General features: G+C 46.7%; 1 protein-coding gene across 2 annotated transcripts; it reads right to left on the minus strand.

Annotated features, from left to right (window-relative positions):
• Positions 1-11040: 11040 nt before the first annotated feature.
• LOC139753239 (uncharacterized) lies at positions 11041-24611 on the minus strand. 2 transcript variants are annotated; one of them, XM_071669474.1, is made up of 3 exons: positions 24125-24611; positions 13821-14606; positions 11041-11988 (listed from the first exon to the last, which is right to left on the minus strand). In XM_071669474.1, exons 2-3 carry the CDS (start codon positions 14596-14598, stop codon positions 11375-11377), a joined length of 1392 nt encoding a protein of 463 aa, XP_071525575.1. In that variant the 5' UTR covers positions 14599-14606; positions 24125-24611; the 3' UTR covers positions 11041-11374. The 2 variants fall into 2 exon arrangements, with proteins under 2 accessions (XP_071525575.1, XP_071525574.1); XM_071669473.1 differs by lacking the exon at positions 24125-24611 and adding an exon at positions 19038-19479.
• Between the last annotated feature and the right edge of the window lie 2050 nt (positions 24612-26661).

Below are 26661 nucleotides of genomic sequence, written 5' to 3' on the forward strand. Positions count from 1 at the left end.
ACACACTACACACACACACACTACACACACACACACACATACCCCCAGCCAGGTGAAGCATTAACTTGCCTCCAGCAGAGGAATCTCTGTAACCGCGGTATTGGTCGAAACTCTCCTACCACGACGCACAAACTCGAGTCTTGTGGAGACGACTGCTGTATTTTTGTTGAAGTGGGAGGTGCATTGTGGGCTCTGCCCCCCACTGGATTAGTCCCTCTCATGAAATCGTCATTGGTACAAACATATCTGCGATAAATGTTATAACAACATCATATTTGTGAAGAACAACGTCTAATGCACTCTAGGTATGTCTCTATATACAACTTCAGAACACGTAATAAGTGTGACAAGGCTAAACACAAAAGAAAATTCCATGGGAAGAGTACATATGTAGTGAACTATATAATTTTATTACGTCCAATAAAAAAGTTTTGACTTGTTAACAACCAGGTATCTTGTGTATTTCAGCAATACGAATCGTTACTGAGAAAAATAAAACGCTGAATATGGTAAATTCACCTGTGCTTCAGAAAGCATTTAAATTAGTTTGCCTGCGGACTTCTTGTCTTCCACGTACGCAGCAGAATTTTTGAGTTTATGTAAATGTGAACTTGAGCAAGATCCATGTTGCTGGCTAGATAAACAGAGGTTGTGTAAACAATATCTGAAGCGGTGGCGAGCACCAGCAACTCTTTCACAGTACAACCCGAACCGTTGGGCCTCCCTGTGTCTCCGGTACGATATGTTTACACGTTGCGGCATTATGGCTGACGGGAACGTGCTCGAAATGAAGACTAAATAACAAAAGACAAATAGAATTCTCTTGCTCGAGGAAGACGTACGGGGAAGACCTTCTATATTCAGGTCTTACATTACCTTCAGATTTGCGCAGCGGGGTTTTTTTCGCCGGGCGCCTGGCAGCATTCGTCCAACCTCAATTGGCCAACAGCAACACTGCCAAACGTACAATAATTATCCTACGGAAGGAGTTAGTTGCCTCAACCACATACAACTACTGTCTTACAATTTCTCTCTATGAATGATACCTGGTGTATTTCAAAATGTCATCATCTATTAAAGTAACTGGCAGATATAAATATCACGGACTTGGGGGGTTGGGGGGTTGGGTGGGGTTGGGGTGTGTGTGATTTGCAACACTTTTGAAAGCTAAACAAGGGAGATTGGTCAAGTGCTACGAAGAAAGACTATAAATTAGGTCACCATACACTGGTGTAGACGAATGGTTATTAAAGGTGTTAGTTTCACCATCATCCGATAAAGTTAGAGGCCACGATTGGTTCATTATTTTGGGGGGACAGGTTGACTTTAGACCACCAAAGCTTATTTAGAAATTACAGATGAGGAATGGTTGGTCCTTGTCCGTTATGACTGGATATCAACTAATCTCAAACCCCCACACCACAACGTGGTTGTTAATGGCCCAAAAACATGGTCGTGGCGTCCCTCACGCAGACGCTGGGCATTCGTGAGGTAAACAAAGAAATTTTTGCATGAACAGAGAGACGAAACACCGTTTCTCTTATTATTTCTTTTTCTCCTAAAATGGGATTACATAGCGTTACAATATATTACATCTACAGACTCTCCTCAAAGATAATGTTTATATAACTTATCTACAGACTTTCCTCAAAGATAATGACGTTTCTTATATAACTTTCTTATCATGAGAACCAGTCTGTATAAGACCCCGGCGACGGAATTGGGAAATGGCTTTCAGCACACTCACATCACTGACATGACACGTCCCTGCCCGGAAACCTTACGATGCTCTTTTGTCATCAGGACGTATTAATACCCTTTTGACTTCAGCCAATATAACCATTTTTTTATATGAGGCTAATTTGCTGATCTACGTCCTTACATTATCTTCCGTGAAGTATGTTTTTCTTTTTCCGTTTTGCCATGACATCGAACTTATCCAATCCCTTACACCACAGGTAATTATTGCTTTTTGAAGTGAAGACTCGCGCGTGAGTGCCTCACGGAAACTCGGTCTGATCTACATGGGATTGAACCCAATTAGACCGACGGTGTAATGACCCCTTGAGCAAAGACGGTAAGTCATTTAAGCTATGATGGAATGACGTCTGACCTGCTGGTGGCCTGTAAGGGCCAGGTCAAATGTAAAGGTCACTGAACACAAGGCTCGTATTGCCGTACACGAAACGTTACGAAAATACATACTATACAACTAAACAAAATACGAATATATCTCTACGAAACCCCTATGTAGACAGGCTGGAAAGAGTGAGAGAAAAACCAGATTTAAATCACAATGGTGCCCGAACTGGCAAGTCTGGGCTGAGGAGGGTTAAAAATACTGCCATTAATTTTCTATGTAAAAAAAAAAAATGGAAGGGAAAAAGGGAGAGGGGAACCTTAGAATGACTTACAGGATTCTGATTAGAAATTGTATAGAAAAGGATACTTTTTCTCCAGAGCTGTGATGGTGGAGATTAGGGACATACGATGGACTTACAAAGATATCATTAAGGAAGGGCGTACGGGAATGAAAAACTCTATTTGAACATCTGATGGAGTTACGTGAGAGTATGCATATATGAAAGGCATTTGAATGGCTTCAGAAACAAATGATATACACATATAGATCATTTCCTGGACGTACAAATGGATAATTACACGGGCCCCACTTTCGAATACTTGGCGCGGCACTCGACCCACGACCAGTCCCATCTGTTCATCCTTAACCTCTTGAGACTGGTCGATAAATGGAGACCATGGTTTTGGCTGTATCAAATATACGAGGATGAAACGGGTGAACGCCAGCGTAAAACTCTCCCCTGCAACACAGAAATAACAATAACAAACAAGATAATAACACCATCAACCACCTAACCCTAAGCTGAGACCGCTCCCCGCCTCCCCTGGAAGGTATATAAAGGCACAGCTAGCCACCACCCGACGTAGACGCAGCTTACCACTTTAAGGAACATAAACCCGTGCCTTGAGCTGTGAGATATTAACGTTAGTTTCCTGGATACCGTTGGGGAGGATAGGGTACTATGCCCTGGGCTCTAGCCTTGTTTTAGGCACCAACTTCTTCTTTAAGGGAACAAGGGCATCGTTAATAGTCACTGTAGTGCTATTAGGGGAGCAACGGTATCGTTAATAAAGGAGTCACTGCAGGGCAATTAAGGCAACGACGGCAGTCAATTTCTGAGGAAGCAAGTGTGCCGTTATCAAGGGAGCAACTGTATCGTTCTCAAAGAAGTAACCATGGCGTTATTAAAGGAGCAACTGTGCTGTTAAACAAGGGAGTAACTCCAGCATTTCTAAAAAAAAAAAGAGTAACCTGCGTTATTCATGAAGCAGCTGTAGCCTCGTCAAGGGAGCAACTGTACGTACGCCGTTAAGGGAGTAACCGTAGCGTTAAAGGCAACGACTTTAGCCCGTAACTGGATCCTCCAACGTAAAGATAATTGTGGCGTTATATATAGATAATTGTGGCGTTATTATGGAAGTAACGCAGCATTATTACTGGAGTAACTGCAGCGGTAGTAACATTCTGAGGCTAAACATATTGACATATCCTGGGGTAAAACCTGCTCTAACCCAGAATACCATTTTTTTTTTAAACCACAATTATCCTGTAAAGTTCGTCTTGAGTTTTAATAAACGTCGGTTTATATATAAAAAAAAAAAATGAACGAAATCACGATGAAATAAAAAAATGTTTTCAAAAATCACATGAAAAAATATACAGCTTCTACATACTCTACAGAAATTTCAAGCTTAATTCTACTGAAGTATTTTTTCTATTTTTAATGCTCATTTGATTGGCCGTATTTTCAGGGAAAATGTATCCTAGATTAGGGTTAGGTTAGCGGAACGCCAGCACTAATTCAAAATCAAGTTAGATTAGGTTAATGCTATACTGGCACTTATTCAAAATCACTAAGTTAGGTTTGCTATAGTCACTTGTTCAAAATTAATGTAAGGTTAGGGTACTGCTCCACTGGCACTTAATCAAAATTTAGTTAGATTAGGTTAGAGTACTGATACTTCTGCAGATCATCAAAACTGTTAAGGTTGGTAGGTTGTTGGTACGCCGGCATATATTCTAACTCAGGTTAGGTTAGGTTAGTGGTCCGCCGGCACATATTCTAACTCAGGTTATGATAGCGGTACGCCCGCACATTTAATATTAAAGGTCGCCTAACCATTAACCTTGCCTAAACTAACCTCGGATGCATTTTCCCCCCCCAAAAAATAACTACTTTCAATTAATTCAACATAAAAAAAGCTGGCTTAAAAAACGTCCTAAGGTTAAGTTGGGTTAGTGGCCCCGGGGATGTAACTATTAAGTGCTGGCGGGCCACTGACCTAACTTAATTTACGTGCATTTACCTAAAATATAAGTATGGCCAGTCAAGCTTCCTACACTAGTATTGCTAGGTAGGCTAGTTGGCTAGGATAAGGTTGGTTAGGCAAGGATATACTAGCTAGGCAAGGATATACTAGCTAGGCTAGGATATGCCAGACTAAATACGCTAGGATATGCTAAACTAGACTAGGATATGCTAACTAGGCTAGGTTAGGATATGTTATACTAGGATGGGATATGCTAGACTGGGCTAGGATATACTAACTGGGCTAGGATATGTTTGACTGGGCTAGGATATACTAGACTGGGCTAGGATATGCTAGACTGGGCTAGGCTAAGCGTTCGCCAGCACCTTCCTCAATATTCACTCTTTAAGACAAAACTTTTACGTGAAACTGCTTATAAATCTTACCTGAATTACTTTTCCTCCATATTTACTCTTAAGACAAAACTTTTCCATTAAATTGTTTATAAATCTTACCTGAATTAGGGCATATCATAAAGCCACAAGGATAAATGATGAGGAAACAACCCACAAACAACCTAGCGAGGGTTCTGGGTCTCGAGGTGGTGGCGCCTCCCATTCCATTCCTAGTCGTCTATATAATTCCAAAAGGTAAACTGTTTACCCACTCAAGGTCACCTGAGAGTCTTCAATATGACTACCCAGTCATTAATTACTGGCCTCTATTCACTTACCTCTTGGTGACGAGCTGGTCGTGGTCTTCATGGGGAAAACGACTCCAATGCTTACACTTTTGGTCAACGTCGGTCGGCCCGCCATACAGAACTGCTTTACGATCGTTAGAATCACTCAATGTAGTCACTGGCAAGAAACGGACACTTTGCACAACGTAACGCTGAGGTACCACCGCCTTAAAGACTGGTGAAAAAGAAGATAAAATAAAACACACAGTGTTACAGACACAGGGGACACCAGCGACAACCTCCTTCCTGCGCAGGCGTCCCGGGTGCACTAAAGGGAAACGGAGGTGGACCCAGGAACATGGGAGGACAACTACCCCTCCAAATAGTCCTTTTAAAGACTCGGTAAAAGTTATCTCGAACGCTATCTAATGAGTAAGCTGGTAATTATCTGACTGCTCATCTAGCAAACGAAAACTTTAACGAAAACAAAGATACTAAATATTGTTTTCCACGCTAGATCGGCATTAATCAGGAGGGGAGTGATTTTTCCTGAAAACACCTTCCATGGCTGAGCAGATATTCCCTTCCCAGCGGAGCAGATGATAAATATGATAAGCCAGTGATATCTATCAAAACTCGGGTTCGGATTATGCTTACATACTCTACGTCATACGGACATTCGCATTGTTTAACCTTGAGAGAGATAAAGAAGATATTTATCAACACCTTAACCACAACAGTACACGACCCTTGAGCACGACCCTAAGAGTGTATTGGCCTGAGCTTTGGCCTGACTCTTTAAGGAGGTAGTGCCAGAATCACCTTAGATAGAGAGACAAATCAGACAAATACTAATCAAATTTGATCTCATGAGTGTACCTGTAGTTTGCCTCTTCTTACCCTAACTTATGCAGACATAATGCGAGGCTGGGTTAAGCCACCGCTGATAATGTAAACACTCCTTTATACTTCCCTTACGTAAACTCAATACTCCCTGCAATGTATTGTGATTTTTCATAGCAAATATAAAGCCATACACAAGAGACGAGAGAGAGAAAAAAAAGGATGATATTAGGGGGTGTTTCATACAAAAAAGAGAGAAGCGAACAAAAGACTAATTAATTCAACAGTTCCAAATGGCAATGCATAATGAAAAATGCAACAATGCATGTTCGAGTTGAAATGGCAATTCGCCTCCGCTATCAAGCGTTTTTATGGTTTGGGAATCCCGAGTAGAGATTGACCCGGATATTAACGTCAGTCATACATGAAAACAATTTCTCCTTTTTTTTTCTTCCATTTTTGGAAATCAAACATCAGATCATTGTACCAACCAATCGTTAAGAGATTTATCCTCAAGTAAACCATTTTAAGTTTTTTGTTTCATACGTTTCTTTGTGCACTTGTTAGTTATGTCGTAGGCTAGAGACATTAGTTTGTTGTTTCTAAGTATACAAAGGAAGGGATGAGAGGGTCGGCTGCAGCAACATTCCTGGGAAGGGAAGTGTGGACGAGAGGACCCAGCTATGCCAAGCTAACATAGGGACGGGGATGGAGGAACTCAGCTACACCAAGCTAACACAGGAACAGGGAGGGGGAGGAATCAGCTACACCAAGCTAACACAGGAACAGGGGAGGAGGGGGGAACTCAGCTACACCAAGCTAACACAGGAACAGGGGGAGGGACTCAGCTAAACAGGGGGGACTCTTCTACACCAAGCTAACACAGGAACAAGGTGGGGGGGAGGAACTCAGCTACACCAAGCTGACACAGGAACGGGGGGGGGGGGGAACTCAGCTATACCAAGCTAACACAGAGGCTGGAGTATATCACTATACCAAACCATGACATAACAAAGCTTTCATCTCCTTCCTCTATCACGTTGAGTGAAGAAGGACGGGACGAAGCAGCTGCAGGAAGGAGGCTCATGGTTCTCTCTGACCCCCACCTGGTGCTAAATGTCAGAGTAATCTAGGATTATCAGCAGCGGGTCTTACTCTACCTACTTCTTGGTAGTAAACAATGTCTTGGAACTATGCTATGTTATGTATAGAAATTACGGACGGAAAGAATAGATTTTAGAGGCGTAAGGTGAAGAAGAAGAAGAAGGAGACAAAGAGGCGCCAATAGAATGACCCATTTACGAAGAATCGATCCCCGGGGACCGCACTGACCACCGGAGACCAGAGGATGAGTGTTCCAAGCCACAGAGGCCACAGAAACAAGAGGATGAGTGTTCCAAGCCACAGAGACCAGAGACTGAACGTTCCAGGCCGCAGAGACCAGAGGATGGGCGTTCCAGGCCGCAGAGACCAGAGGCTGAGCGTTCCAGGCCGCAGAGACCAGAGGATGGGCGTTCCAGGCCGCAGAGATCAGAGGATGAGCGTTCCAGGCCACAGAGGGCAGAGGCTGAGCGTTCCAGGCTACAGAGACCAGAAGCTCAGCGTTCCAGGCCACAGAGACCAGAGGATGGGCGTTCCAGGCTGCAGAGACCAGAGGCTGAGCGTTCCAGGCCGCAGAGACCAGAGGATGGGCGTTCCAGGCCGCAGAGATCAGAGGATGAGCGTTCCAGGCCACAGAGACCAGAGGATGAGCGTTCCAGGCCACAGAGGGCAGAGGATGAGCGTTCCAGGCCACAGAGACCAGAGGCTCAGCGTTCCAGGCCACAGAGACCAGAGGATGGGCGTTCCAGGCCACAGAGACCAGAGGCTGAGCGTTCCAGGCCACAGAGACCAGAGACTGAGCGTTCCAGGCCGCAGAGACCAGAGGATGGGCGTTCCAGGCCGCAGAGACCAGAGGATGAGCGTTCCAGGCCACAGAGACCAGAGGCTGAGCATTCCAGGCCACAGAGACCAGAGGATGAGCGTTCCAGGCCACAGAGACCAGAGGCTGAGCATTCCAGGCCACAGAGACCAGAGGCTGAGCATTCCAGGCCACAGAGACCAGAGGCTGAGCATTCCAGGCCACAGAGACCAGAGACTGAGCATTCCAGGCCGCAGAGACCAGAGGCTGAGCGTTCCAGGCCACAGAGACCAGAGACTGAGCATTCCAGGCCACAGAGACCAAAGATCTGAACGTTCCAGACGGCTGTATAAGCTGCAAATCAGGTGAGACTTCATCCTGGAGTGAGGATATGATGCAAGACCTGAGGGACCACCAGCTGTGGGGAAGATTAGTGACCCCCATGACGGAGGAAGCCTGAGAGAGAGAGAGAGAGAGAGAGAGAGAGAGAGAGAGAGGTCCCTCCTTCCCACCATGGACTCTTGGGGCTTCCCTCCTCCTGCGCCTCTGATCAAATTACTGTCTGACGATGTGGTCTGGTCACCACCAGCAGACACACACACACACACACACACACACACACACACACACACACACTTTCTCCACTTAAAACTAGTTCTTTAGCACATTTCACACATGGAAGTGTCATACACGATCCACGTCCTCTCCCGTCCGGTGGCACCTCACAGAGGCAGGCTAGGAGAGCCAGGGTGCCCTGGATTGCCACAGCAGCCCTTGTGGCTCACGGAACACGTACACGCCGACGGCGGGCACTTAACCACCGTAGGAGGATGGTGGGACCTGCCACAGTGTACCCCCAACGAAGCAGTGAGCTACCGGCTGCCCGTCCAAACTGTAGCGTCCATGTCGGGGGTGTGGGAGCACCGTGGCTGGATAATGCCTTGTGTGCGCGTTTCCCTAAGGTGCTGCCCGTAATGGTGTTTACCCTCCCCGAGAGAGAGAGAGAGAGAGAGAGAGAGAGAGAGAGACTTGATTAGGGCATTCGTGTGCCCGGGACGTCTCAGTTACCGTAAGAGAGAGAGAGAGAGAGAGAGAGAGAGAGAGAGAGAGAGAGAGAGAGAGAGAGAGAGAGGAAAAAAAGAGAAAAAAAAGTGAGGATTCGTGCCAGCTTCCTCAAGTGGGTCGTGATGGCGGAGGAGGAGGAGAAGGAGGAGGAAGAGGCGGAGGTGGAGGAGGAGGTGGTAGTCGTGATGGTCGTGGCCGTCGTTTTCCCCCCTCGCTACATCAGACGACCCGCTCCCGCCCCTCAACAAGGTCGTAGCAACGTGAACCTGATAGATTTCACCATCGGGATCGTTGCAAGATAATTACCACAGGCAGTTCCCGTCGATTTACGGCAGCGTTTGACGATATTGCAATCAAGAGGAGATGGTCCGATACCCCCCCCCTTCAACCCCCAACCCCCCCTGAACCGCTAGCAGCAGCAGCGGCAGCGCGCTCGCCAGCCGCTCTCCCAGCCACACATACTGACGCGGGGGATCGCATCGCTAAACATCCATGAATTCCAAAATTTGTTGTTCGTTTTACGTGTTCTAGGACACCCGCCTGCAGGGGGTGTAAACGCCCGAGGGCAGCCAAGTCACCTGCGATGAGGTGACATCATTGATATTTGGACGGAAAAGAGCACACAGCATTGTCCAAGGCCTTCTTGCTCTGAAGGAACCCAACTAACCCTCCTCCCACGTGAAGCGCAGCCTCGAAGCTTAGAAAACCTTCGTTCAACGAACGTCATATATATATATATATATATATATATATATATATATATATATATTTCATACTATTCGCCATTTCCCGCTTTAGCGAGGTAGCGTTAAGAACAGAGGACTGGGCCTTAGAGGGAATATCCTCACCTGGCCCCCTTCTCTGTTCCTTCTTTTGGAAAATTAAAAATAAAAACGAGAGGGGAGGATTTCCAGCCACCCGCTCCCTCCTCTTTTAGTCGCCTTCTACGACACGCAGGGAATACGTGGGAAGTATTCTTTCTCCCCTATCCCCAAGGATAATATATATATATATATATATATATATATATATATATATATATATATATATATATATATATATATATATATATATATATATATATATATAATCACTAAACCAGAGTCTCCAATAAACGTCAAACACAGAAAATACAAAAAATTGCACACACTAAGTTACGTGTTTTACATAATCTATGGTTACAGTATCTTACTGTATTTCACTGTACATTGTATTATGAATTCCAAATAAAATCCATTAGTCTATGTTGTGCTTATCAACTGGCCACTGTAACAACTGTTACCATTCCTGTCATGCACCAGAACAATGTTATTGTTCATGTTATCAAGACGTAAGAACATTTGTCGTAAGACTGGTTTTACTTATCATCTGTGACGTTAGCTTTGTCGTAAGCCAAACTACCATTACTCAAGTTACACATGGGAGTGACACACTTATACATGGCTGGTGGTAACTTGTGGTTAAGTTCAATAACAAAACTTATTGATTAAATAAATCACTCTGTAGTATTCATATAAACATCAGATTTTATGTTTTGTTTTAACCATTAATGATGATTTATACACAAAATGAATATATGTTTACAGTGAAACAAAGATTACGGAAAAGAAGAATCAATGCTTCAAATTTTTGTCATGACCAGGTTGAAGCAACAATAAATAATATATATATATATATATATATATATATATATATATATATATATATATATATATATATAACAAAAAAGATCTATCATGTGGTAAAACGCTTGTGTTATAACAGAAAACGGTGAACATTGCATCATCAGGTTTAAGTCAGCCAGGGTGGGGCAACTATAACATTTTCTTGGTCTTGTGTGATGCAAAATTGATTCCATCAAAACAAATTTCATGACGGTCCTTATGTTGTTCAGTTACTCTTCTTGTCCTCAGTGGAAGAAGAAAAGGAGAGAAGATAATAAGCACTGTCAAACTGCAGGTTTGAGGCTATAAACCTTTACAAGCATATGAATAAATACGATGAAGATAAGCCACAGTATATATATATATATATATATATATATATATATATATATATATATATATATATATATATATATATATATATATATCAGTTTCACAAATATTTTCAGTCTGTAAATACAGTAAATGAATGACATATTCAGCAATATATATATATATATATATATATATATATATATATATATATATATATATATATATATATATATATATATATATATATATATATGAGGATGATTTTGATGATAATGAAAAATGAATATATAAAAACACGATACAAATATTGTGGAAAAAGAGGGTCAGTGTAATAGGAATGGCACACATCTCTCTCGCTCTCTCAAACATATAACATTAATACTTTATTCACCTCCTTTTCAAGTAACATATTACTCTACATCACACATAATGCAACATACGAGTTCTATTGTTCCTTGGTGTGGCTGGAGAGAGATGTATGCGAGGGAGTAGATTGCGGGGTGGTGAGTGGGGGTTGTACATATGGTGGCGAGTGGGGTTGGATGACGGAGTGGGGTGGAGGGGGTTGTTGTTTCACTTCTTCTTGCCTGTGAGGTTAAGGTCGCCCAGGGTTACGGCTACATGGGGTCCCCCAACCCCATGGCCGAAGGTATTGCCGTAGATGTAGTCTGGAGATGTAGCGGAGGAGGAGGAAGAGGAGGAGGAGGTCTTCCCTGGGTGGCTGGGGTCGTCGTTCCTACTTCCTCGGGGCTCGTCGCTCCGACTGACGTCGCCCAGTCGTCCGTGGTCGCCGCTACGACCGACGTAGCTCGGATCGTAGTAGAGATACGAGTAGGAACTCTTCCTCCGTCGCTTCCCGTAGTCGTAGTCGCCGTACTGACTGTAGTAGTCGTACTGGGGTTGTCCCCCGGCGTAGTCGTAATCGTAGTCGTAATCAGCGTCGGCGGGTGCAGCAGCACCGTCCCCCTCCTCACCCTCACCTCCTCCTCCGTCGCCGCCTCCGTCTCCGTCTCCGTCTCCGTCTCCGTCTCCGTCCTCCTCGTCGCTCTGGATGAATTCCTCAAATTCCTCGTCGTAGTAGTCGTAGTTGTCGTTGTCTAGGATCCCTCCACCGCCGCCGCCCAGGGGCAGGATCGGTCCGTCCAGGAAGAAGTTCTCCCAACCCGACGTGAACATCAGGTACTTCACTGTTGAAGAACACACAGAGAGACACACGTCGTCAGGCCATGACTGATCATGTAGTGATGAACGCAGACACACGTCGTCAGGTCATGACTGATCATGTATGATGAACACAGACACACGTCAGGTCATGACTGATCATGTATGATGAACACAGACACACGTCAGGTCATCACTGATCATGTATGATGAACACAGACACACGTCAGGTCATGACTGATCATGTATGATGAACACAGACACACGTCAGGTCATGACTGATCATGTATGATGAACACAGACACACTTCAGGTCATGACTGATCATGTATGATACGTTGAACACAGACACACGTTAAGTCATGACTGATCATGTATGATGAACACAGACACACGTCAGGTCATGACTGATCATGTATGATGAACACAGACACACGTCAAGTCATGACTGATTATGTATGATGAACACAGACACACTCAGGTCATGACTGATCATGTATGATGAACACAGACACACTCAGGTCATGACTGATCATGTATGATGAACACAGACACACTCAGGTCATGACTGATCATGTATGATGAACACAGACACACGTCAAGTCATGACTGATCATGTATGATGAACACAGACACACGTCAGGTCATGACTGATCATGTATGATGAACACAGACACACGTCAGGTCATGACTGATCATGTAGGATGAACACAGACACACGTCAGGTCATGACTGATCATGTATGATGAACACAGGCACACGTCAAGTCATGACTGATCATGTATGATACGTTGAACACAGACACACGTCAAGTCATGACTTATCATGTATGATACGTTGAACACAGACACACGTCAAGTCATGACTGATCATGTATGATACGTTAAACACAGACACACGTCAAGTCATGACTTATCATGTATGATACGTTAAACACAGACACACGTCAAGTCATGACTTATCATGTATGATACGTTAAACACAGACACACGTCAAGTCATGACTGATCATGTATGATGAACACAGACACACGTCAGGTCATGACTGATCATGTATGATACGTTGAGCATCTCTGTAGTCAAAGTCCCTCCTCCTCCCTTCCCCTCGCTACAGCCATTCTCCAACAGCTGTAGTCATGGCGGGCATCACCCCCCCCCACCCACCCACCTCGCTACAGCTGTAGTCAAGACGACCCCCTCCTCCTCCCCTCGCTACAGCCTTTCTCCAACAGCAGCAGCAGCAACTACGGAGGAAGGAACGCTGATGTTGTTGTTGGAGACGGTGGCAGAGGAGGGTAGGAGGCGAAACCCAACCCCCCCACCACCCCCTTCCCCCTCCCCCTTCCCTGTTGTTGAAGATGATGATAAAATCATTCCAACATGCCTATTGTTGTTGTTGTTGTTGTTGTTGTTTTCTGGGTATCTATCTTCCGTTATGGATAAAAATCATCTGTGAAATGCAGTCTTACCTTTACACTCGATTAAACAGATGAATATGTAAACAATGTTTAATATGTGTGTGTGTGTGTGTGTGTGTGTGTGTGTGTGAAAGTTCGCCAATATATCAGATCACGAAACCATAATGAAAAATTTAATTCCAAAGAAAAAAAGTATTATTAGTTCTGTAATCAAATATTCAAATTACACTCTGAATTTTATCATTATTCAAATCATATATTAAAAAAAAAGAATAGATGGAATAGTAATTAAAGTGTATGAAGAACTGACCATCCAACTAATATTCAGTTTTTTTGAAGAGAAAATTCCAAACCACAGCTTTGTACACAGGACCTGGACACACACACACACACACACACACACGTGCGCGCGCACCAGGTAACAAGAGACGTCAGTACTTACTGAAGAGAATGTGCCAACCCCACTTAATCAAAGTGTTGACCCCGACCACCAGGGGATCATAAGGCGCTATGGATATCACACCGTCCGGCTTGTCCTTCTCTGGCGGCTCCTCCGTCACCTTCTCTATCAGCGGTCCGTCGATCTTCATGTGGGCGAACCTGTTGTAGTCCTTCTGCACCCTCTCCCACCAGTCCTTGATGGAGTAGAACATGGGCATCGACTCCATGGTTTCCATAGCGCCCTTGAAGAGGCTCCCGATGGGGTCGAACATGACGGTGGTGAAGGTCACGTCCACGTCCCCGGTCTCGGCCTTATCTATATAGCCAACTTGCTCACTCCGGATCATCATGTGGACCATGGCGTCCCACAGGGACTTGCTTGGGTCCTGCATTACTTCCGTGAATTGGTTCATGCGCGTGGTCAGCCAGTGGAGCCAAGATTTGTCTACCAGGTCCTCCGAGAGTAAGTGGTTCTGGTCCACCTCGTCCACGAAATGGACGAGTTTTTCCACGCCAGATAACACCTGCAGGAGTGTGTTTCTGTCTCCCGCCAGTGAGGAGAGGGTGGGTTGTCCTCCCACTACGCCCGAGTTGACGTCTGCCACAGAGGTATTTGACGCCCGACCTTCCTCCTGTTCTCCTCCTCCTTCCGGGAGACCTGGGGTTCCTGACGTCTTCTGGGGCTGTGCATCAGGGAGAGGAGAGCTGCTCCCTGGGCCAGGCTGGCTGAAGATGATGGCCAACACCAGCAGGAGACAGCGACACCTCCCGCCCTCCATCACCACACCTGCCAACATGAGAAGGACGATTTACTCACTGAGGTCAACACTGACAACCGTAACATACCTGCACTGAGGTCAACACTGACAACCGTCACATACCTGCACTGAGGTCAACACTGACAACCGTCACATACCTGCACTGAGGTCAACACTGACAACCGTAACATACCTGCACTGAGGTCACCACTGACAACCGTCACATACCTGCACTGAGGTTGACAACCGTCACATACCTGCACTGAGGTCACCACTGACAACCGTCACATACCTGCACTGAGGTTGACAACCGTCACATACCTGCTAAAGTAAAGGAGACGTAGGCCAGACAACACCTTACCCTGTGACACTTGACAGTACGGACACACCTCCCGTGACACATCTAAACCTCCTGCTGGTGGTGGTGGTGCTGGTGCCATCATACGTACGTACGCACTCCACACGCCATCTTCTATGCATCATCAGAGTTCGAGATGACGTGAGTTACGTGAGGGCCGTGTGCGAGGTGAGTGGCTCATTCGCAGTCAGTCACTCACACAGACACACTGAGTCTCTGGAGTAAATGACAGGACAGTTTGTGGGGTGGAGGGTGTAGGGTGTGTCTGGGTATGGCTGGAGGGTGTAGGGTGTGGCTGGAGGGTGTAGGGTGTGTCTGGGTATGGCTGGAGGGTGTAGGGTGTGGCTGGAGGGTGTAGGGTGTGTCTGGGTATGGCTGGAGGGTGTAGGGTGTGTCTGGGTATGGCTGGAGGGTGTAGGGTGTGGCTGGGTATGGCTGGAGGGTGTAGGGTGTGGCTGGAGGGTGTAGGGTGTGGCTGGAGGGTGTAGGGTGTGTCTGGGTATGGCTGGAGGGTGTAGGGTGTGTCTGGGAATGTTTCCAGGGTGTTGCGAGGTTAGGTGGGAGGGATTGTCGGGGTGTAGAGGGTCCCGGGGGTGGAGGGAGGCCAATGACCGCCCAGCACAGGTCTCTTGACCCAACCGACAAGCACCATATGCCGTGGCACGTGACACTTGACAGACGAGCACACGTGACACTTGACAGACGAGCACACTTGACACTTGACAGACGAGTACGCTTGACACTTGACAGACGAGCACACTTGACAGACGAGTACGCGTGACACTTGACAGACGAGCACACTTTACACTTGACAGACGAGCACACTTGACACTTGACAGACGAGCACACTTGACACTTGACAGACAAGCACACTTGACACTTGACAGACGAGTACGCCTGACACTTGACAGACGAGTACACGTGACACTTGACAGACGAGTACACTTGGCATTTGACAGGCTGACACACATTAATGACAGGCTAACACGGCTCATACTTTAACAACCGTAAGGATCGTACCATCGTGCTCAAGGACCAGTCAAGGGTCGTACTGTCGTGCCCAAGGGTCGTTATACCGTCGTGTTCAAGGGAGGGGAGTCATCAGACCAACGTGTTCAAGAGCTTAATATAAGTTCCTCTGGACACCACAAGAACTCGAATTGTTTACGCTTAAAAAGAATCGCAACTCGACACCCAGGAAACACCGACACTGATAATATGAACGAAGTGGCAACTCAACGCCCAAGGGCCGCCCGGTAACCCAGTTTCTCTTCCCACTAGAACAGGTTTCCTCCGCCTCCTCCTCCTCACACAGCTGACCCACCCACCCGTCTGACCAGGGTTATCATCATATCCGGCAGCGTCAACCCCCCCTTTTCTCCCCTCCCCCAAACATTCCCCAGAGATCTCTGGCAGCTTCACACGCCTCCAACAACCACGCCGCCCCACCTCCTCCCCCCAGAGAAATGTAGAAGCAGTTTTGTAGGTCACGTTTTCCTCCCCAGAGTGTCTTAGGACTTAACCACTACCCCCAGAGAGTGAGATTCGCTCCTAACCCCCCCTGAGGTTGGCATTTGCCCCTTCCCCATAGCCTGAAAGCTGTATGCCATATCATCTCGTAATTGAAGTGTGTGTGTGTGTGTGTGTGTGTGTGTGTGTGTGTGTGTGTTTGTGTGTGTGTGTGTAGGGGGCCGGGTCTTCCCCATGACACTATCCTCCTCTGTAACCTTAGGTCACTCGGGGTCAAGCGAGGTCAAAGACAAAGAGCAGACAGATGATAACTGTAGTATGACCTTTCATATCATGATTCTGAAGTCATATCTAATTACCAATTCACTTAATTTGAAGTCAATTTAATTACTATTTAAGTCGATCTGTTAACCAAATAACCTTTAAGATTCAACTTTATATGACCTGAAGTGATGATCACAGTTTCTATAAAAGCCGTTACATGATCTATGGAGACCTTCTCATGTAACCCGAGCTGTAAAGATGACTTCATCCAGTTTGTGTGCTCCCGTCCGCCTTGAGCTCGACCAGGTGATAATGGGCACGATAGAGCGACACGTGGTTACTGTATGGTCGATGGCAACTCAAGAAAGAGAGGCCGTTTTGATATCTGTTTCTTTCCCAACATTACTGTATGGTTGATGGCAACTCAAGAAAGAGAGGCCGTTTTGATATCTGTTTCTTTCCCCACATTACTGTATGGTTGATGGCAACTCAAGAAAGAGAGGCCGTTTTGATATCTGTTTCTTTCCCCACATTGCTAAACTTCAAAAGACTTTACCACTCTCGTGTCTTTCTTTACAGCAACTGCCTGGCGCTTTCCCTACATCTCTAAACTTTGAAACACTTTACCCTCTCATGCCTACCCTAACAGCCTGGAACTCGACCCTTATGGTTTAAAAAGGCAGGTATTACAATTAGGCTAATCCCCCCCCCCCCCCCTCTTCTCTCCTTACTTCTCTATCCCTCTCATCCTTTTTTTTAATATTATATTTAACGTCTGGAGGCCACGAGGACTGAGGACCGTGACTGGTGACCTCAACATATGAATAAAGAACTAAGGACTCCTCCAGACTTCGAAGTGGGAACTGCGTGTCTACTTTCGCGCCACGTCGATCACACAGCAAGGACCTCTACTTCGAACACGCGCTCGCCAACCTTCCGAAATGACACATTACTCCTTCAGGTGGCTTCACCGGCTGCCATTCACAGCACCCTGACCCTCCCGTTCTTAACAAGGATTCGCCAGGTCTCCTCCGTCAGCCTAGAGAGGACCTCCCTCCCCTTCTCCTCATGACGGACCTCCGGGTCTTGGATTCGTCAGAAATGCATCACTATCGATGGATTCAAAGTGCCATTCAACAGTAGTGCGGGCGAGGCATCGCACACGTAGTCATACCTGACATTTTCCCTCACTGTTTCAGTGGTTCGCGTTCTTCTATTCCATCCCTCGCTACGGTGCGACCCCCTAATGAGCACTACGCTACAACCTTTCAAAGCAGGATAACACCACCCTTAAGACACAAAGGGACGACCCTTAGGTATGCAGGGTGGGCCTATGACCTCAAATGACCCTTATAGGGTGAGATGATTACAGAACACAAGAACATCTTAACTGGTCCACAAGTTGTCGCCAAGATCAAAACTTCGTCAGGTCAAAACAGTCGTATTGTAGCTATCAGTCACCATTTGACTACCGTGGCTTCACTTATACTTAAGTTCTCAAATGTATTGTAAGTTATATTGATGTACTTAACAATCATCTCGGTGAAAGTTGACATAATTATGTATACCTCGTTACCTCCTAGTTCAACGTGGTGGTTTCGATGACATTTATCTCTACAGTTCGTCATCTCGGGCGTGCCACTGGAGAAGTTGTTTGAGCCAGAACTACCGTGGTCTTCTCCACCACAGTGGGAGCATCCCACCACTAGCCACAGTGGGGGGTCCTCCATTAGCTTTCTCTCCGCCACAACGCTGTTTTCTCCCGGTTACTCAAACTGTGCCTGGCTGCAAGACCCACCCAGTCTCCCCTTCCCCCATCTTCCTCTAACTGCTTAATATTAACAAGCTACTTAGGGATAGTTCGAGTCGTTCGTAGGAGAAATTATTTCTAGAGTATTTCTACTGCGTCTGTAGTTCATGAGTTACAAAATATTATGTTTTGATTCGTCCAACCATTAGCCCTTAATCACGTGGTTACGACCATTGAGCCAGACAGTACGACCCTTCACAAGACCTTACGACCCTTGAACACGACGGTACGACTCTTGCGCACGACGCTACGAACTATGGGTGATAATGGCCTGGTCTTTGGGTGTAAAGCAGCCTTTTAGCACGGACGGAACAGGTCGTAGTGAGGAACAAATGTTTCTCGACTCAAGTCACAAACCAGTAAGTTATCCACAGTCTAAACTCGCAAGACTGTTCCTAACACTGTCTTTCCTAACACACTCTTGTGTGTGCGTGTGTGTCTGTCTGTGTGGACCGTCACTAGACTGCCATAACCACGACACACACTCACTTCATGATCCCAGTCCCTCATGAATCCTCACATGGCGAGGGACGGGAGCGTCACGCTCTGTGTACTGACCTCGTGTGGTGATCCTATAAGGTGGTGACGATCCTGCTGGTGCAAAGGGTGGTCCTGGGTTAGGGGGATGTGAGGGCAAGGCTAGGGATGGAGACGAGCGTGTGAGACAGGGCTAGGGATGGAGACGAGTGCGTGAGACAGGGCTAGGGATGGAGACGAGCGTGTGAGACAGGGCTAGGGATGGAGACGAGTGCGTGAGACAGGGCTAAGGATGGTGATGAGTGCGTGAGGCAAGGATAAGGATGGTGATGAGTGCGTGAGGCAAGGCTAGGGATGGTGATGAGTGCGTGAGGCAAGGCTAGGGATGGTGATGAGTGCGTGAGGCAAGGCTAGGGACGGTAATAAGGGCGTAAGGTAGGGCTGGCGGTGAGGAGCGTCAGCTGGTGCCCAGCGCGTGAGGGTCAAGGTGAGACTGACGTGAACCGGCCCGGGCCAGCCACACGAGGAGTCCAGCCCAGCCAGGCCTCTCGGCCCACTGACCCACTACCAACCTGCCCTACCCTGCCTCACCCCACACCTGGCTACACCCCTGACCTGCGAGCTCCAACTGCAACCGGGTGTCAAGGTCACACTTGGTCGCTCACGCCCATGACGACGCGGAGGTATGCCAACCATTGCCTCGGGTTATATTGTTGTCATATTTTCATGAACCCTCGAACCCTTGATCAAGCACGACAGTAACGAGCCATGGGCGTGGTGCCTTTAGCCTTTGACTGATTCTTTAGGGCTGGGTCAAAAGGCCTTAGGTTATCGTATGCAAAGGTCATTGGTAAGAAGGAAAATTAAAGGTACATATCACAAAGAAGCGAATATACCAAATATAAAACATATTAAAACAAGCTTCTTAAATCCAGCGTTTATAGAGAAATCTGTAAATATACATTCAAAGCAAAAATTAGATGACGATCTATAAAATTACGAGGGTAAACAAACAGGTCTTCAAGATGGAGTCAACAGTTTCTCTGCGTCAGCTGTTGTGTGCCAACCTCCCGCTTCGCCAGCCCTTATTTGCAACGGGCTTGCAACATTGTTTTTGGTTTGTTGTTATGTTCGTTGATTCTATTGCTTATGCATACCTGGAATAAGTTACTCTTCTTTGCCCACTATAGCGGTCGTCTGTCACTTATGGATATATATCAGGTGTTGTTATTGTTGTAAGGTCAACGGGTGATGTGGTAACAATGGCCGAGGCCAGGGCTACCAACATTCACGCTACAGTTTCTGCTTGAAACTGGTGTTGACATTTTGTGGCACAGATTTACCCATGGAATTTCCTAATGCTCTCTCTCTCTCTCTCTCTCTCTCTCTCTCTCTCTCTCTCTCTCTCTCTCTCTCTCTCTCTCTCTCTGGGGATTACCCCCGGCGCGCCCTCGGTTATTCCATAATGGGTTCAGAATGCATGATAAATGGGATGAAGTAAAGAACATTGCCCTCAGGGATGTAGCTGATTACCCTCTGGGTCTACCTGCGTGTAGCCTTTAAACCATCATCCAGAGAGAATATATGAAGTTGAGCATAAGTGAAATTCGTAGTTAGGTCCATTTCCCTCCACAATCTCAATGCATGAGCCTTATGTAAAAAGTTTTACCAACAGAATAATTATTACCAAGCGTAAACTTTACCAACAAAGTAATTCCCACATCTTGGAACATTATATACGTGATGCTGTAAGATACATGCAAACATTTTATCTATCTTTATGGCTTACCTCAGTTATTTGAGAAGTATCATAACTTTGCTTGTTGTTATAAATAGCTCTTGTGATATTTATCGATACGTAATTCAGTTAGTATTGCTCAATTGTTGTAAACTTCACTTACGATGCAAATTAACCCATCATATATATTCTTTGCCCAAACCATGTTAACACTAGTTCCCTCGTAACCTGTAATGTATTTCAGTCACTGGGACCCACCCACCCTCCCATTCCCTAGATCTTGTGAACACTCTGTATCCTCTTCTATGTCACCGCCCACAGGTAGGGTATAAGAGTCCACAATGAAATCATGGCCGCTTTTGCTGCAAAAAAAAGGGGGGGGATCCTCATGGCATTAGGATATAGCTGGAGCAAAGAGGACTGTGCGTCGGATAACTATTAATTCTACATAAACTAAGGAATGAATGAATGACGAATCTACATTCTTTGTTAAGTTTTCCCTCTGACCGTGTGATGCCCGACGCAGATGAACCGACACAGACAGGAAGTAAAAGTACTTGTATAATGATAAAGTCGTGGGAGGTTATAAACAAGCCAAGAAGTGGATGCAGCTACCATATAAAAGTCCCATAAGTTTACAGACTCATAGGAAATAGAGGGTTGGAATAATTCTAGAATAGGTTCTTACCAATAGACCATCGTACACACACACACACACACACACACACACACACACACACACACACACACGAGCAATCGTACACATATACATATGTACAATCGTAAATGCTCAACCAAGAATTTAGTACAAATACCTGAGCAAGAAACTGGGCTAGGCTGTCTTTTTTTTTGGACCACAGTGATCTCACCAGGTAACTAGGCCATAGCCAAACCCGGTCACACACACTTGCCTTTTAAATGATCCAATCCATGTCATCAAATAATAACGTTTGAGGGACATTATTAGCTACATCTAGAATGAGAAATGTGGCGTCAAATGCAGTAAATACGAAAACTGTCGCCTCGCGTATCATATGAACAAATTATGATCGCTGAGTCTACAAAAAAAAGAAAGGCTAAATGAATTTACGAATATTCCTATGATAGACTGCTAGTGTAAACAAAAGACTTAACGTATTTCATTTCCATATTCCTAGTGTGGCCAACCACCGTAACTTTCATTGTTTTTGTTGAGATGTTCCACGCTAAATAAACACAGACCCGACAGTCTTTGCTAGGCAGCCAAATGTATTCATTATGTCTGGTCTTCGAATAAGACATGACTTCATCATGATATTTCCTTACACTAGAAAGATGAGGAAGACAAAGGAGAGGTAAGATACCTTGATACTGTTGCTTTGCAACGTACCAACTGTGTGTTTGTTTAATTAGGCAGATGTTCAGTACCCAGCTGTTGCTTCCTGCTCCTCATTCATATAAGGTTTGGAAGGCGATGGTGATGGGGGTTGGGAGATGGCTGTCTTTTTGTTCCCCAGGATGGTTTGGTTACCATGGTTGACCCACCATCACATTCAGCGCCACCTGGTTTGTAAGTGAGGTGTCTTGTACACGTGATTCTGACCTTAATTCTTGAGGTTCGAAGACACCATCAAGGTATTTGACCTTGAGCACGGCGGCACGACCCTTAACCACAAAGCTACGGCACTTGAACACAGCGGCACGGCACTTGAACACAGCGGCACGACCCATGAACACAGCGGCACAACCCTTGAACACAGCGGCACGGCACTTGAACACAGCGGCATGGCCCTTGAACACAGCGGCATGACCCTTGAACACAGCGGCATGACCCTTGAATACAGCATTACGTACGACCCTTGAACACGACGGTATAAAACGAGCACGACGGTAAGAATCAGGTCAAAGGCTAGGACATCATTCCCAAGGGTCGTGTACCGACGCGTTCAAGGGTCGTACCGACGTGCTGAAGGGTTATACCGACGCGCTCAAGGGTCGTACCGACGCGCTCAAGGGTCGTACCGACGCGCTCAATGGTCGTACCTTTATGTTCAAGGGATTAAGCGACCCAGCGCCCGGGAACGCCTCCCCCCCACCCTTCCATCCTCCTCTGTACGCCACATCAATAGACGTTTCAGGACAAAGTTGGCGACACTCCAAATTCTGTTCTCTCTCTCTCTCTCTCTCTCTCTCTCTCTCTCTCTCTCTCTCTCTCTCTCTCTCTCTCTCTCTCTCTCTCTCTCTCTAACTTAGATTACTGGGTGTTGAAAAAACAAGTTTTCCTCGAACCCGCTGATTCCACTTATCAAGAAGGTATAATGATAAGAAACAAAAAAAAATCTCGGAATTTTACCCCGAAACATTTGTCGGGAGGCGGACAGCAGAGAAGACCTTAGAATTAGACATGAGCGAGAGAGGCTGCTGGGGGGCGTGCGGGCGGGCGGGCGACGCCAGATGCTGACCCCCACCCCTCCTTGCCCTCACCCCAGCGTCGATACTCATGGCTTAATCGGCCGATAACAGACGTCTCGAGTTATGTCCTTGTGTACCGTCAGCGATCGGTGGTATGGGGCTACTTTACTGGTCGAGGGGGAGTTGAAATATACATATTAAAACTCAGACGGATCACCGGATACTGGTGAGAGTGTGGGACCCATTAAACGGCCTATTTGAATATATGGTGAGGGAGGCTGAGGAGCGCGGACGACAGGCGAGGTGCAGAGAGGCTGTGCTGGCCAGACGGAGGAGGCGAGGAGGATGGGCAAGAATGAGGAAGAACCAAAGAGAAAACGGGAGTTGTTTTGGTTTGATGCGGGGCACTGGCAAAGATAGTCATGCTATCCTGTTTGACGGGTACACAGACAGACAGGTTCAGTGCACAGTACTGCCTGCGTGGGTAGTGTGTGTGTGTGTTCCACAGTGCGATGGAGGAAGGGCTCTTCCCTCACCTACACACACCCCCTCAGCAGCGGCAGGAGGAACCCCTCACAGCCACAGTCCTGTCACAGCGCCCTCCCTCCTGCGTTCCTCACCCACGGCGCTCAGGATGCGAATGTGAAGACGGTACACTGACATTATATACTCCTCTCCTCCTTAATTCATGGGAGGGGTTGACTAGTACTGCTCGATAAATAGATAAATAAGAATACTCCACGAACCCTGAGACGTAGGAAGGCGTCGCTAGGCAGCCGAGTCTCGCAATAGGCCTAACAACATCTGTATATATGCACCGCTAACACTAGCTCAGTCACAGCTCATCAGGGGACACATACATTTCGTCAGTGAAGACCTCGCGTTGTTGCGGGGTGTACGCACAGCTGCCAAAATGTTTCTTAATCTAATCTGACGCTACCCTATACTAGGTCGAAGTGAGGGTAGGTCTTCCGAGCGCGTGTAGGGAGTGTATGTACGACACATCATGACGGGTTCTAAGATGAAACGCGTTGCTTACCGGCAAATCTTACGGTGGAGCGAAGGGTCAGTAGCTAGCCACTGAAGGTGGCCAGGGATGCAGAGCTTAACAGCAGCTGACGTGACGCCTCACTGACATGAAGCGTCGGGCGCGGGAGAGCAGGACAGCCACCATGATGTGAGGGAGGTAGTGTTGGGGGTGGTGAGGCACATCAAGTGTCGCGGTCAGTGAGGGGCAGCTGGAGGCTTGCTTTCTCTCACCCTGTTCATCGGTGGGGGGGTTGGCTGGCTGGCTCACCCACATCCCCACAGTCGCCCCTAACTCTTCAGAACTTCCACGGAACGAACGAAGCGCGAGCACGACTGGACGACCCTTTGAAAGAGTGGTTTGAGCTTAGACTTGACCCTTTGAAAAAGTGGTTTGAGCTTAGACTTGACCTTTAAAGGTAGAGAGGTCTTAGTGTCACGCTCAAGGGACGAAAGAGTAAATCCTTTACAGGTAAGACCACGGCTGTTGCCCAGGTCTGCTGTCTGTGTTGAGACTGTTGATTGGATTGGCTTTACGGAGTGAAGCCGTCTCGTGAAGCGTTTCGACACACGAGTTGAAACAGTCTCGGTACCGATGAAGCTTCAAGCAACGTGTCGTCTCCTGCGACCGTCCGTCTGTTCTCTGAGGGGATCCTCAGCTAACACGAACCTGGCAAGTCGAGTTCCTTCTATGGGTGAAGAACTTCACTTTTCATCCATGAGAACAGGAAAGCTGACGAGGCATTGAACTGAACCCGAACCGGAGCCCCCGGCGGAGTCTCGTATGTGCTGACAGGACATTAAACTTTATAAAAGGTTGTTTGATCAGAAAAACTTGAAGGTATGGGAGCTCCCTGAGTGTAAAGTTCCCTCTCCCCACACAGTTCAGACACTCTTGGTAACCAAGAGTTCTTCGGAACTCCATCATCTTACAATTCGTCCAGATCTCGTCTGGTAGTTCCCTATGAGGGTGAGGGGTGGTTATCGTCCAGGACGAACAGTCATCACGACCCTTCCTCCTCCTCCTCCTCGTCCTCCTGAGGGAAATCCTCGGCAGGAGAATTTCCTCCTGATGGAAAACGTCAGAAAGTCGTGACGAGTTTGTGAAGTCTGGCCTCGTCAGCACTGCTTCCGCCGCGTCCAGCTGACGTTGCCATCCAAGGCAAGACCTGGCTCCTCCTCCTCCCTCCCTCCTGTCTGCTAGGTCAGCCCTGGTGGGTCACACCTGCTGGGTCAGTTCTAGTGGGTCACACCTGGTGGGTCAGTTCTAGTGGGTCACACCTGCTGGGTCAGTTCTAGTGGGTCACATCTGCTGGGTCAGTTCTAGTGGGTCACACCTGTTGGATCAGGCCTCGTGGGTCACACCTGGTGGGTCAGGCCTCGTGGGTCACACCTGGTGGGTCAGGCCTCGTGGGTCACACCTGGTGGGTCACACCTGATGGGTCAGTTCTAGTGGGTCACACCTGGTGGGTCAGGCCTCGTGGGTCACACACCTGCCAGTGCATTATATATTACATTCCAATTATTCAAACTCGTCCAGTCTTGGACATCATTCGTAAGAGAAGAGATAGAAGCGGGATGAGAGAAAGAGACGTGGGAGAATAATGCGGATCAGAGAGAGAGAGAGAGAGAGAGAGAGAGAGAGACAGCGCCTGGATCTACACTAACAAAGCTGAAGTTCTCTATACAAACAGAATAAGTGTCATTCTTCCGAAATTCAGTAACATCAAGTCTCAAAGTTTGAGGGAGGGAGCAGCGACGCCCGAGACCTCTGCCGCCATGCCAGCGTTCCCACAACTTCTCTCATAAAAGTTGAATAAGAAATATCCAAGATTTAACTCCTTTACACGTGAGATGTCGTGTGGGTTTGCATCCAGGAAATAACAATGCCATCACAACTTCGCCTAAAAAAAAATAAAGAAATCAGTGATGGCTGAAGCATTTTAACTGTACGCAGATATATGAATATTTCTTGAACAGTAGTTAATGATACATTTAAATGCAAATATGTTGTAGCGCATGACTGCGTTGCAGGACATGCCGAAAAAATAATACCTGTATTGCAGTAAATGCCCTAAAGAAGGCGGCGGTGCGTGTTGCAGGATATGCCCTAAAGGCGGTACCTGTGTTGCAGGATATGCCCTAAAGAAGGCGGTACCTGTGTTGCAGGATATGCCCTAAAGAAGGCGGTACCTGTGTTGCAGGATATGCCCTAAAGAAGACGGTACCTGTGTTGCAGGATATGCCCTGAAAATTGTGTCTATGTTGCAGGATATGTCTTGAGAAATGTGCTCGTGTTGCGTCATACATTCCCTGTGAGGCACAGTGTAACCAAGAAAGCCAGCATCAACGAGAACAAGACTGGGCATAACTTGCGTTATAACATTACTCAACTTACAAACTAATTAAAGAGTCAAGATGAATCCAATAAAAACTTTTCTCAGGGAGGTGGGGGGCGCCAACCTAGCAAGACCCGGGTTAAACAACGTTGGGAACAGAATTCGGCGGAGTTTTTGGTAATATCTTCTGGCATTATACACGGATGATAGA

The sequence above is a fragment of the Panulirus ornatus genome, chromosome 14 (assembly GCF_036320965.1).
Source record: "Panulirus ornatus isolate Po-2019 chromosome 14, ASM3632096v1, whole genome shotgun sequence".
Lineage (NCBI taxonomy): Eukaryota > Metazoa > Arthropoda > Malacostraca > Decapoda > Palinuridae > Panulirus > Panulirus ornatus.